The following is a 12,500-nucleotide window of genomic DNA, read 5'->3' on the forward strand; positions in this document are numbered from 1 at the left end:
AAAAAGAAAGCCATATGGATAATCTGTGAAAGAGTCCCAGACCCCATATAAGATAAGAACTAGAAGAAAATACTAAACTGAAGTTTCAAAATACACTAAAATCTATAAAATATAGCTAACATCCCTACATATTTATTATATGATACACCAGTATAGTATAATATACTGGTTCAACGTTTTAATGTTAAAATAAATGACATTAATCTAAAAAACATTTTTGACAATAGATGTGCTCAAAATTGTACTAGATTTTTAGGTGATATGGAGCGTGCACTGTTCTATGCAGTGCATTTTGCTGGCTGTAATTGGCTGAAAGGACATTTTAAATTTCAATAGCAGATATTGCTGTGTTTTTAGAAGATCTGAAAAAGAAGTCAAAGTTGAATGATGATACAGTGTAACTTGTTTAACCATGTCACCCTGAGGGGTAGTCTTGAATGGTTATCCATTCTTTTTAAGGACATACATGTCTATAGTGTCCCACTTTTAGCTCAAATTCATACATTCATAATGTAACATTTTATTTTGTAAACAACAGCTGAACAAGAGCTTGCAAAACTCCAGCGCCAGTATCGCATCATTGAAGGCGACAGAAGGGCTTACAGTGAAGAGACACAAAACCACATAAGAAAACAGATGTAAGTCATGGTTATGAATTGAATATATTTTTCTTTTACTCCAGATTGTCTATTTTGGATTCAGAATGTTTAGATGCAGATATATAACTGTAAATAATGTGCAAGTACAAGTAAGTATTAAGTTTTGCAAACGTTGACCGTGAAGCACTTACCGTATATTTGAACAGACTTAACTGATTAGAGTGTTATAAAGTGTTAGGTTTCTACCCCATATGAACCATGTGAGCGTTAGTCCTACTTATGGAAATGGGCCCACACAAGGACAGAGAAAAACTCTGACCAGGGTGGGAATTGAACCCACGACCTTCAGGTTAGATCATCATCACCACTGCTCTACCGACTGAGCTACAAGGTCAGACGGGAGCAGACCGTGGGAACTGAAGATCTTAAAGTCACGGCAATGAACATGTACAAGTACAAGTAAGGATTACATTTTTGCAAACGTTGGCCATGAAGCACTAACTTATATTTGAACAGACTTAACTAATTAGAGCGTAATGTGAAGTGCTAGGTTTCTACCCCATATGAACCATGTGGGCATTATCCCTACTTATGGAAATGGACCCACACAAGGACAGAGAAAAACTCTGACCAGGGTGGGAATTGAACCCATGACCTTCGGGTTAGATCACTGCTGCTCTACTCACTGAGCTACAAGGTCAGACGGGAGCAGACCGTGGGAACTGAAGATCTTAAAGTCACGGCAATGAACATGTACAAGTACAAGTAAGGATTACATTTTTGCAAACGTTGGCCATGAAGCACTAACTTATAATTATTTGAACAGACTTAACTAATTAGAGCGTAATGTGAAGTGCTAGGTTTCTACCCCATATGAACCATGTGGGCGTTATCCCTACTTATGGAAATGGACCCACACAAGGACAGAGAAAAACTCTGACCAGGGTGGGAATTGAACCCATGACCTTCGGGTTAGATCACTGCTGCTCTACTCACTGAGCTACAAGGTCAGACGGGAGCAGGCCGTGGGAACTGAAGATCTTAAAGTCACGGCAATGAACATGTACAAGTACAAGTAAGGGTTACGTTTTTGCAAATGTTGGCTGCAGTGAAGCGCTTATATTTGAACAGACTTACAGCTGTAAGTAGGGCTAACGCTCACATGGTTCATATGGGGTAGAAACCTAGCATTTCACATTTCACTCTAATCAGTTAAGTCTGTACAAATATAAGTTAATGCTTCACGGCCAACGTTTGCAAAAACATAATCCTTACTTGTACTTGTACATGTTCATTGCCGTGATTTTAAGATCTTCGGTTCTCATGGCCTGCTTCTGTCTGACCTTGTAGCTCAGTAGGTAGAGCAGTGGTGATCTCTGTCCTTGTGTGGGCCTATTTCCATGAGTAGGGCTAACGCTCACATAGTTCATATGGGGTGGAAACGTAGCACTTCACATTAATTTACAAAATGCACTCTTTTCAGTTAAGTCTGTAAATAATGTGGATGAACAGTAAAGATTGGATCTCTAATCGATTTTCAAAATCTCATTAGCAGTCCAATATTATCAATTGCTGAAATTTTCATGTACTGTTTCAACTACAGTTACTGTAGTACATGTAGTAATCACGGATTACTAGTGCATTAAAATAATTGCTTTGGAAGCAAAGCAGAAGGGTGGGGATTCAAAGAAACAATCTTTTTTTTTTTGCAGTGTATCAACCACTTATTTTTTTAAAAGGTTTTTACAAATTAATTGATTTTTGTTGTCAATCCTACGTGTAGGGTTTACAAAATGGTTTCTAAAAAGTCAATCCTTATGCAGTGTATAAGTCATGTCCGATAAGCATTGAGTTTAAAATCCAATAGGTGTCAAGTCAAATCCAAGATTTTAAGGAGACAGTGTCGTTGAAAGCACAAATTTGCCTATTTATGTAATAATCTTGTCGTAGCCTGTACGGCTGGTTGCCAAAAGTTTTAATGATCGAGAGTTTTTCAAGCCCAAACGTACAGGTCAAGGCGAAATGCCGGTAAAGAGAGGTTTGATAAATTTGCATCTCTTGTGTTTGATGCTTGTCTAAACAAAATTTTTTCGCGGTGGGTTGAAGGCAAAAAGATGTTGTGAAAGCACAAAAGTGCAGGTCAGTTAGGCGAAATGCCGATAAAGGCACCCCAGCTATATGCAATATTATTTTGTGTATTTGCTAAGAAGCTGAGCAACTTGAAATGGGCGGCATTCATCTTGTCCAGGAAAATGCATTGGTTGGGTGTTCGGTCAGTACAAAACACAGACTGCAGACTGCAGACCGGGTACAAAATGCAGACCAAGTCTAAATAAATAAATACGTGATGGAATGTTGGGTGTTACAAATATTCTTAAATGTGCAACATATTGCAACTCTGACTTGTGGCGTCTGTGATACTTATAAGCATCAATCATATTAGCTGGAGATACTTTGGACATATCGACACAAATTCACTCACCTTGGCGAAATTAAAAAAATATAACAGTGAAGAAAAGAAATTCCCGAACACACACAGAATTGGCATGACGGGATCACTATGCCTGTATGGGTACCGATTTACTGCATGAAATCTTGGCAAAATACCAGCCAGTCTGTCAAAAACCTTGAAATCAACTGGCATTGAAAACAATGTCATCAATAAAAACCGTGCAAGAGATCTTGAAAAACGATGAAAATAGTATGCCTTCTCCTGTTGAATGCAAAAATGAGCAGCAGTTTTTTATTGGGTTTAAAAGCATGAGGTGTAGCCGAGTCATTTTAGATGTGCTGCAAGTCTTTTGAAGTGCTTCAAAAACATTCCACAGAAATCATGTCCCATAGGTCACTTGGTCCGAAGATACTACCATACTAGGAAAACACTTGCTAAGCTTCATTACTATTCTCTCTGTGAAAAACCTTGATTTCAAGGTTTTTTGAATCATGAATAAGTTTTTGAATGTTAAATGTGAGGCCAGTGAGTTTTGTGTCCTTTTATGATCAGGGAAGCTATAAAATCACTTGAAAAGGAAAATGAAGAACTAATGAAGGATAACACCTTGGCTGGAAGTGTCCAAAATCAAAACCAGGTACTTAAATATGATAAAATAGCAGTACGTACTGCATCAAAAAGGAAAAAAAGATGCCTTAACCAATATTTAGAGATGTATAGCAGCTGCTAAATGTCAACTTTTCTAAGTTGCTGACATGTTATAGAAGAGAAAATTAATAATTGGTTCATACTGTTCCTTTAATTTGCTGTGTAAATATTATAATTTGTACACTTCAATGTTATTTTGGGAAGTTCCTATAAGTACTCCAATAAGCAGTTTTAAGTGGTGGCCTTTCTTCTCCCTGAAACTGACAGATGTTTGGGTTTTGTTCTTTTAGGATAAAACAAACACAGAACAGCTTAGTTCTCTCCTAACAAAAGAAGGTACCAGTAATATCTTTCATTATTTTGAAATTTGTTGGAAAGTATTAATTTTTAACTTCTGTGATACACCTTATTCCAAAATGAGTGAGGACAATGTGCGAGGCAGCAAGCCACAGCTGCGAGCCATGTAAACAACGGCTGCGTGTCATGCAAGCCAACATGGGGAGCTATGTGGGTCAACATGCGAATCTCACAGTTATTGAAAGCTAACTGTTTTAAATGGGTTCTTAAATACTTTTTATCAGGCAAGCACTATAGGTATTTGGAATGGGTGCATAGCTCACATGACTTGCAGATTGTTCAGCCCCTTCCAAAATGGCAGCCATTTTAGTATTTGTTTGTTTGATTGCAATATTAGCCTTTTGATCAGATGTTTAACAATTTTACCGGAAGTTACATAATGATTTGCAACTCTGTAACCAATCGGAGTGATCTGGCTCCAAGAGCTCTATTGCCAGAATGATTGGCTTTTGAACATGTAATTATCCAACAAGTAAATGTATCGATCATACCCTCCTTTCCTGAGAGGAAACATAGGGAGGGAGAGTAAAACATGTATATAATGATTTCAGGCTGTAGAAAACCTAAAGAAAGAGAGGCCTCAGATTTTTGCTGAAAACACTCTGATTTACTTTATCACAGTATTACCCAATGTATTCTACGGTACATAAAATACAGACCATATGTAGATCTATCTAGACTGATCGAAATGCACCAATCACTGTTTACATTTTTGTGGTCTTAACGGCCATATTTATTATTCTAGGCTCAACTGACTGTCAACAGATACCGGTAACATCACAAATTATGTTGATCAAATTATGACATCCACCTGTACGACTGGTGTTTTTATAGTATCTACTGACATTACACAAATCACTTGACTCTGTGGATGACTTATGCTCAGGTTGTTGAAACGTCAGTCATTGTCATCTCAAACAGTCCTTCTCAGGACTACACTAATCCGGACAATCATACTTAGTCTATACTTCAGTAATACCTACATGTATAATGTTGGTAAACAAGTTGTTTTTATTACTCAAGTGAGTATTATTTGCAAATAATAAGTAATTTATGATTGTCCTCCTTTAATTTTACAAATTAAATTAATGTCCTAGATGAGATCAAAGAGGAAATTGAAGACATCATTGAAGAAACCAAAAGGCTTGATGAACAGGTATTGGCAGTTTAATTTCATTTTGATCACTTTAATTCAGACAATTTCAGTCCTTTTAGCAGTAAAGGGGAGTGAGGAATGTGCAAGCCAGTGAGCTATGCAAGCCATGGCCGCAAGTCATGCAAGTCAACATGGCAAACCATGTAAGTAAACTGTGATGCAAGTCACACAGTTACATATTGAAAGCTAACCATTTTAAAATGGGTGCTTAATACATACATGTGGACTTAAATACTGTTTATCAGCACTATTTGAAATGGGTGCTTTACAGACTTAAATGTGAGACTTGCATGATTCGCTCGGGCTCACAGATTGTCCAGCCCCAATAAAGGGGAACAATTCTCACATTAACGTACTAGTACAGTACTGTTAATGGCCTGTAACAGTTAGCTCCCACAAGTTTCTTATAGCTGATCGGTGGTAGCAGGGACAAGGAGGGTATTTGAATTAGTAACCAGAAGATTGTCAGTAACAGTAGGTTTTTGGTACATTTTTACTCCTGCAAAGGATCAGCACTCAGACTTTTTCCAAGTTATATCCACAAGTCACTACAGATAAAAGATACATTTCTTCATGCATTTACTGGACAGGAGTTAATTTAACATGATTGATTCACTGCCTTTTTCACTGTGACAGTGACTTAGACTAGTTAATACATGTATATCTTTCTGTCAACAGATCAGAATGATGGAAAAAAGGGTTAAACAACAAAGAAAAAACATGGGAGGGTAAGTGTGGCATGGTTATCACCAACTCTGAAATTATGATACAATAATTATTCATAATAATATTATATTATATACACTTCCTTTTTACAGAGTTCATAACAGCCATCTTCATAATAAGCGAACACAAAAGTATATTCGAGTTCTTGAAAATAGACTGGATAAGGTAAAGAACTTAATTTCTTCTTTGATCATACAAGTCATGTATTATTGATAATAATGATGACTTTTTACTGATTCAATGTAATTATCATTGGTTACCTGCTTATCTGTAGCTAAACTGTAGCCAGCCACAAACTAGGATTCCCAATTATTGCTTGCCAGTTCATGCAACCTGTAATCATATCAAAGAACCTTAAGACTTTTAACAAGGACAAAAACATGAAACCGTCTAAGGATTTCATGCATCATATTGTTGAATGCATTTATTTACTTTCTTTATGCCTTTGAAAGATTAATTAGTAAATGGAAGCAAGAAAAGGATATTTTAGGAGAGGCAAGAGTTCTTAACTGCAACCATGCAACTGAACTTGCAGTTGGAGGATCTACTGTAAAGAGCAGGTTGCAGGTTAGGGTTGCAAGTCATTGTTTTCCCATAACTGAAAAACCCAAACCTTTACGAAAATAACCTTGGGCTTAAACATTGTCTAAAGCATAGTGTTTAGGCCTGATGTTAGCATTAATTTAAAGGTTTGGGTTGTTTCAGCCATCATCGTGGTGAAACAATGACCTGCAACCCTACATGTAGATTTCAACCTGCAACCTGTACTAATTTGACCCTCCAACCTGCAGTAACATAATAATGAAGCATGTTCATTCACTGTCAAGATTGTAACAATCTACAATGTAGTTGACAGCTGTCTGAGTCATGTTGAAAGATGTGAATAAAATAATGTTATTTACAGTAGTTGAAAGTTGTAATTAAAAATAAATGTAGCCTATGGGGAAGATACCTGTTTACAAACATTACTTTGTTATTCAAATGTGCCAACCACAGGAATAAAAGACCGTTTGTTTCAACAGCCAATGAGGCTCTGGTTGGCACATATTTATTAATGACAATAGGTGATGTCAATGATATCTTCCCTATACTCTGATCAAGTGGGTATAGCTACCGGTAATTTGTAGATAGCCTGTAGCGTTTCATCAGTTAGTTTTTGGATCTTAGTAGTGCTTCATTTAATCTTGAACCTTTCCACTATTTTTAATTGTTATCTCAAAATAAAAAAAGGCTTACATGTACAGTGTACATGAGCAGTCTGTAGGTGTTGTTGTCATGCATAAATCTGTGTTTGCTTGCTTAAATTGAAGCTAGTCTACATGTAACAATACTGAAATGAAATGTAATGCAGCGGCCTAAAGGAAGGAATCCATACGTGTAGTTGACCAAAACAAATTCACTTCCTATCAGAGACGGAGACAATAACTTGATTTGGTTGTTTTAAGAATTCTTCAGTTGTTAAATTTTCCCCACCCCCCTCCCTGAGGATGTGCAACTACAGTGTATGCTCTTGCAAGTGACAGGACGAGAAATTGAAACGGTGGTGGTTGTCATTTTATTTTTGGTTGTAATTTGCAGGCCAAGATTGACTTTAACACTTGCTTATCAGAAAATAGTGACCTTAGAGAGACTTTTGATCACATGCGACTTGAAAAGAAGACTTTTGATAACATTCATCAGAAACTGGAAAAGGAATTAGTTGAGAATAAGCAAAAGATAATGGAAGGCATTGAGACATCAACTGCTGCTTACGAAGCCAGGTAATGTTATGGTTGTCCTTAAATTAATGTACTGATGCATTCAACTTGAAAACGATCAAGTACATGAAGTTGGAAATGTTAGACTTAGGGTATGCTTGCATTTTGAGGACTAAGTATATGCATGAATCATAATTATGTATAGTACATGTAGATGTGCTGTTGGTAATGACCAAAACGTGCTGAAGGTTTCTTCATTAATGAAATTACTAGTAGTAGATGAAGTTTACTAGCAATGTAGTCACTATACTTAAGTGAGTTAGAGAAGTAAAGTACATGATAGTATTTTATTGGTTACAATACTTATTGCACCCAGGAATTAAATGTAAGCATGTCATCAGTCACTGCTGTAGCTGGCAAAACTTTAGTTTCAAAGTTTGTTGAAGGTACTGGCGGTTAAGTATATCTCAGTCTCCTTTATATTGAAATGTTCACTAGTGAGAGCAGTACACATGATTGTAATTCGATCAAGGCATTTTTGCACTTCATACTCCAACAGAGATGAAGCTCAAGGAAAGATGATGGCTTTGAAGGAAAAAGCTGACAAAGATTTAACACAATACAACACTGAACTCAAAGAACTGATGCGTATCATAGAGCATGACCGCAAACTCAAAGAATTCATGCGAATCAAGAGTGAGGAAAGAGCTGAGATGATGGAATACGAATTATCAACACAGAGAAAGAAAAAAGATGAAAAAGAGAGAGGTGACAAAGCTGAAGAGACTATTGAAGTACGTGTACATTTCATTGGCTGACAGCCAAGTGTGGCCAAGACATTAAGTGAAGGAAATAGTTATATATTTTATACAAAAGGTTCATTTAAATCTTGGATTTAATTCTCAAAATGGTGGAGTTAATTCAGTTTAATCCATTTCAGTTATGTTCTTATAACGTCCAGTGACATCAGGGTGTAAAATTGAGTTTTTGAGAACAGAATTTGAAACCTTGGTTCAGTCCAAGCTGAACATCTGCAGTGAGTGATAAGCAACTCCTTAACCCATTTACACCTAAAGTGCCCACAATCAGCGAGTAAAATGCTCTAACATTCGCCAAATTAAAACCAAAATAATAGTATCACTCTCAGGTGGGGAAGGGTTAATAACCAGTTAACAACGCTCATTACAAGTGGAGGTCAGGTGCCCTAGCACATCGCGGACAATTTCACCAGCAACTCAGCCACAAGCTGGCCTGTGCACCCAACAAGGGATGTGGGAAGAGAAACAGTAACAACAAACCAGGGCTGGGACTGAGGAGACATGGAAGAATGCAATGCAAATGCTAACACAATCCAACACAACACTAATGTAAGGCTAGGTACCATAGTGCTAACAAGAGACAATCATCAAAATTAATGCAAATGTAATGCTTATCAAAACATAGGATATTTAATCAACTAACCCAAGATGTTGCCAACACTTGCTCCTCATTGTTAACTAAGTTAAATTGCATTTGACTACATTACATGTATAATCATGGTAGACCTTGATTGGGTAAATAGTTTTCATCTTACTGCATTCATATCAATTTTGTTCATATCTTTACAGTCATACGAGGCAGCATTCCAGACTATTAAGGAGGCGACTGGTATAGAGGACATTGATCTCTTGGTTGCCAAATTTATAGAAGTGGAGGATAAGAATTTTGCTCTCTTCAACTATGTCAACGAACTCAATAATGAAATTGAACTTTTGCAAGAACAAATCAATGAGGTGAATAAGATTTAGTCAACTTGCCTTTTCCAATTCATTTAAATATCTCTGTCAAGACATACTGTAGTGAAACTCTATAATGTGGTATAATGCACTAGCGCAGAATAGTATTCTTCAATACAAAAAAGAATCAGTTGAGTACCTGACCTGGTTTTTCATGGTTTTAATTAACATTTTTGTAATGCATTTGTTGTAATTTTTTTCCAACATGCATGTACAGTGCATTAGTGAGGAGTCAAAAACACTTCATTCCAAAGTATTTTCCGCTTGTCAACCCCTGGGTAAAAATACATGTACCGGTACATGTAAGAGCAAGTGTCCCCACTTGCAAGTACATTCAATTGGAAAAAGAGCTCCAATCAGCATGTACCTTGAACCAGTGCCAACTTTGTGTTTTGCTGTCTTTGTCAGAATCAAGGAGAGATGGAGAAGTTCAAAAGTGAAGAAGTGGAGTTGGCAAGCCAAAGAAAGAGTTTACTGAAGGGTCTTGAGGAAAATTTAACCTTGGCCACACAACAGGCTGATCAAAATGAAACTCAATTCAAACAGACCAAAAAAATAATTGAACAACTCAAATCAGGTAAGGCAATTTATAATATCAGGAGTTCAAAGTTATCGCACTCTATGAAGCAACTTGAGCAGAGTTGCAAAAGAAGCCTGAAAAAGCCCAGGCTTGGAAGGGATGTACAAAATTGTTCTGTTTTGTTTTTTGAATAGCTCGCAACTGGAAGGTGCTAAATTAACAGAGAAGTATAAGGAAAAAAAAACCACACTCGTGTGATAGGGAGAGGATTGTCTCCTGCTGTGCTTTCTAGCTCACACTGACTTCGCCACTTTATAAATTTACAGGGATGCTATCAAGTTATGTCTCCTCTTTACTTTAATTGTACTTATTTGACCATTTGTGCTTATTGCTGGTTTTCACTCACGTGATCAACAGCCATGTTTTTCAACAAAAACAAAAGGAAGCGTTTGCATAATAATAGAGTTAAATTCCCGGAGGATTTGGTCGGGGCACCAACATGGCCGCCTTTTCTTTGTTTAGGGCACCAACATGGCGGTTGTGACGTCATGTGAAAACCGAGAATAGGCAAGAAAATACATTTGTAGCTGAAATAATATTATAAAGTGTCCTTGAGTTTACTCAAACATTAAATTTCAGTGTTACCTACAGTAAATGCTGTTTTTCACAAATGCAAAGCTAGATCTCTCATTTTACAGAGCTTTTCTGATACAAGGCAGGCTGTATTGTGGGTGCAAGAACCTTAATCGCATTTGTGCATGGATTCTCTTTTAGTTCTGTTTCTTCATTGGTGTGTCATCTGAACATGATTCTCCTCTCACATGAGTCTCCCATAAAAATTATTTTGTAGGTGTTGACTCACTGTTCAACAAGATCAACTGTGATCGCAGTGCAATAACTGACATGTTAGGTGGAACATCAGGAGTTACTGATGCCAACATGATGCAGGTACTTTTTACATACATGTACTTTAGGTGGATCAAATAAGTGATTTATTTTCCCTATCACATGTGCCAGTTACATTAAAGAGGGACAGTCTTTAATTGTTACAATACATTACAATCTCCTCAATTTTAATTTGTAGTTCCTTGGGTTGATTGAACAAAGGACTAATGAGCTTCTACAAGTCCATGGATTCGTCACTGCAAAGGTAATTCTGTCTCTCCTCAATCCCATGGTATGTTTGTGCTGGCCGGGATTTCAAGAGTTATCCATAGCCTCTAGGATTTGGAAAATTTACCATACATGTTTGCTGGAACAACAATAATTCTAATAATAACAATAGAGCTGTTTTCAATTGAGCATCGAAAGTACACTGTAATTAGTGAATTGCTTTGGTTTTGCATTACGTCACTATTAAAAGTGATTGGTTCAAAGTTCTCGTGCCATTTTTTCAACCTGCAGCAATCAGAAGTGAAACCAATACCAATTGTGGCTTGTGAATGCACATTTTCCTGTGCTTTGTGTTGGCTATGTGTAATTACTTTGAATTTTGCTTGGTTTACAGACTGTACTGAATTGTCTCCATCCTTTTTGATTGGCCAAAGTAATTACTTTGGTTTTGGTTTTATGACACTTGATTGAAACTTGCTCTAACAGTAAAGTACTACTACTACTACTTATAATAATAATAATAATGATTATCATTATCATTATCATTATCATTATTATTATTATAGAGCAGTTTTCAATTGAGTGTCTTAAAACAAATACCAGTACCAAAGTACCGGTAGTTACTTAGGCCCGTTTCAAACGTCGAACTTTACATGTGCCGAATTTAATGCAAATGAGCGAAAACAATAGATTTTTCTCATTGGCACATGTAAAGTTCGACGTTTGAAACGGGCCTTAGATCAATTGCAGCAGGTGCAAACAGCATAATGAACCAATTCAAATTCATAGCATTTCCATGTAACTTGCTCTAAGCGAGGGAAATTACACATGCAATTCACATTATTTTGGTTTTGCTTTTCTTTCTCATTGGTTGCTAGAGCAGTTTTCACATGACTGTCGAAATTAATTACGCGATTGCAATTGCTACCTGCGGTGATTGGACTAACCCTGCCGAACAGAACTTAACTTAAGTGAACTTTTGTCATGTAAAGCTTTCAGGCGCTCAGAGTACACCACTTAAACTTGCTGTGAAAAGGAAGTTGAAGCGAACATCCTGTCAGCCTCTAAGCCAGTGTTTCTCGATTCCCTTTTATTTTCTTTGATCTTTCTGGGTTTAGTATCTTACTAGTAACCGCATTTTTTCTCAGGGGGCTATTTGCCTATGATATCTACCATAGCACTATAGTGATTTACGATACGAAAACAATAACGTGTACTATTAGGGCTACATATTACCGCAAAGATAACATGAATCTCCTGGAAAACAAAACGCAGCCCAGTTGACAGTTATGGAATGAAGCACTGCGTGTCAAGTTACTGCACTACCACACGCACGCAATGCGTGCCTATTTGAAAGCTGTCTGATACTGAATGCTTTTGATCACTACTCAGTTCAAACAAGGACTTTAAAACGTTCGGCCCGCGGCCTGCAAAATATCTGTGCCACTCACTTGGTC

General features: G+C 37.0%; 2 protein-coding genes across 2 annotated transcripts in view; one reads left to right on the top strand and one right to left on the bottom strand.

Annotated features, from left to right (window-relative positions):
* The window catches only part of LOC138052024 (large ribosomal subunit protein bL20-like), a 596,113-nt gene that overhangs the window by 11,471 nt on the left and 572,142 nt on the right, over positions 1-12,500 (bottom strand). The gene's annotated exons all lie outside the window — the stretch shown is intronic.
* LOC138052019 (coiled-coil domain-containing protein 63-like) overlaps positions 1-12,500 on the top strand; it is an 18,487-nt gene that overhangs the window by 496 nt on the left and 5,491 nt on the right. Inside the window, exons 3-14 of the mRNA XM_068898370.1 lie at positions 539-638; positions 3,604-3,688; positions 3,990-4,035; positions 5,154-5,212; positions 5,891-5,940; positions 6,031-6,103; positions 7,517-7,698; positions 8,195-8,429; positions 9,243-9,407; positions 9,819-9,987; positions 10,781-10,878; positions 11,015-11,080. Coding sequence (XP_068754471.1) covers positions 539-638; positions 3,604-3,688; positions 3,990-4,035; positions 5,154-5,212; positions 5,891-5,940; positions 6,031-6,103; positions 7,517-7,698; positions 8,195-8,429; positions 9,243-9,407; positions 9,819-9,987; positions 10,781-10,878; positions 11,015-11,080 — 1,328 coding nt within the window. The remainder of the gene's footprint in view (positions 1-538; positions 639-3,603; positions 3,689-3,989; positions 4,036-5,153; positions 5,213-5,890; positions 5,941-6,030; positions 6,104-7,516; positions 7,699-8,194; positions 8,430-9,242; positions 9,408-9,818; positions 9,988-10,780; positions 10,879-11,014; positions 11,081-12,500) is intronic.

Source organism: Montipora capricornis, chromosome 6 (genome assembly GCF_036669925.1).
Source record: "Montipora capricornis isolate CH-2021 chromosome 6, ASM3666992v2, whole genome shotgun sequence".
Taxonomy (NCBI): Eukaryota; Metazoa; Cnidaria; class Anthozoa; order Scleractinia; family Acroporidae; genus Montipora; species Montipora capricornis.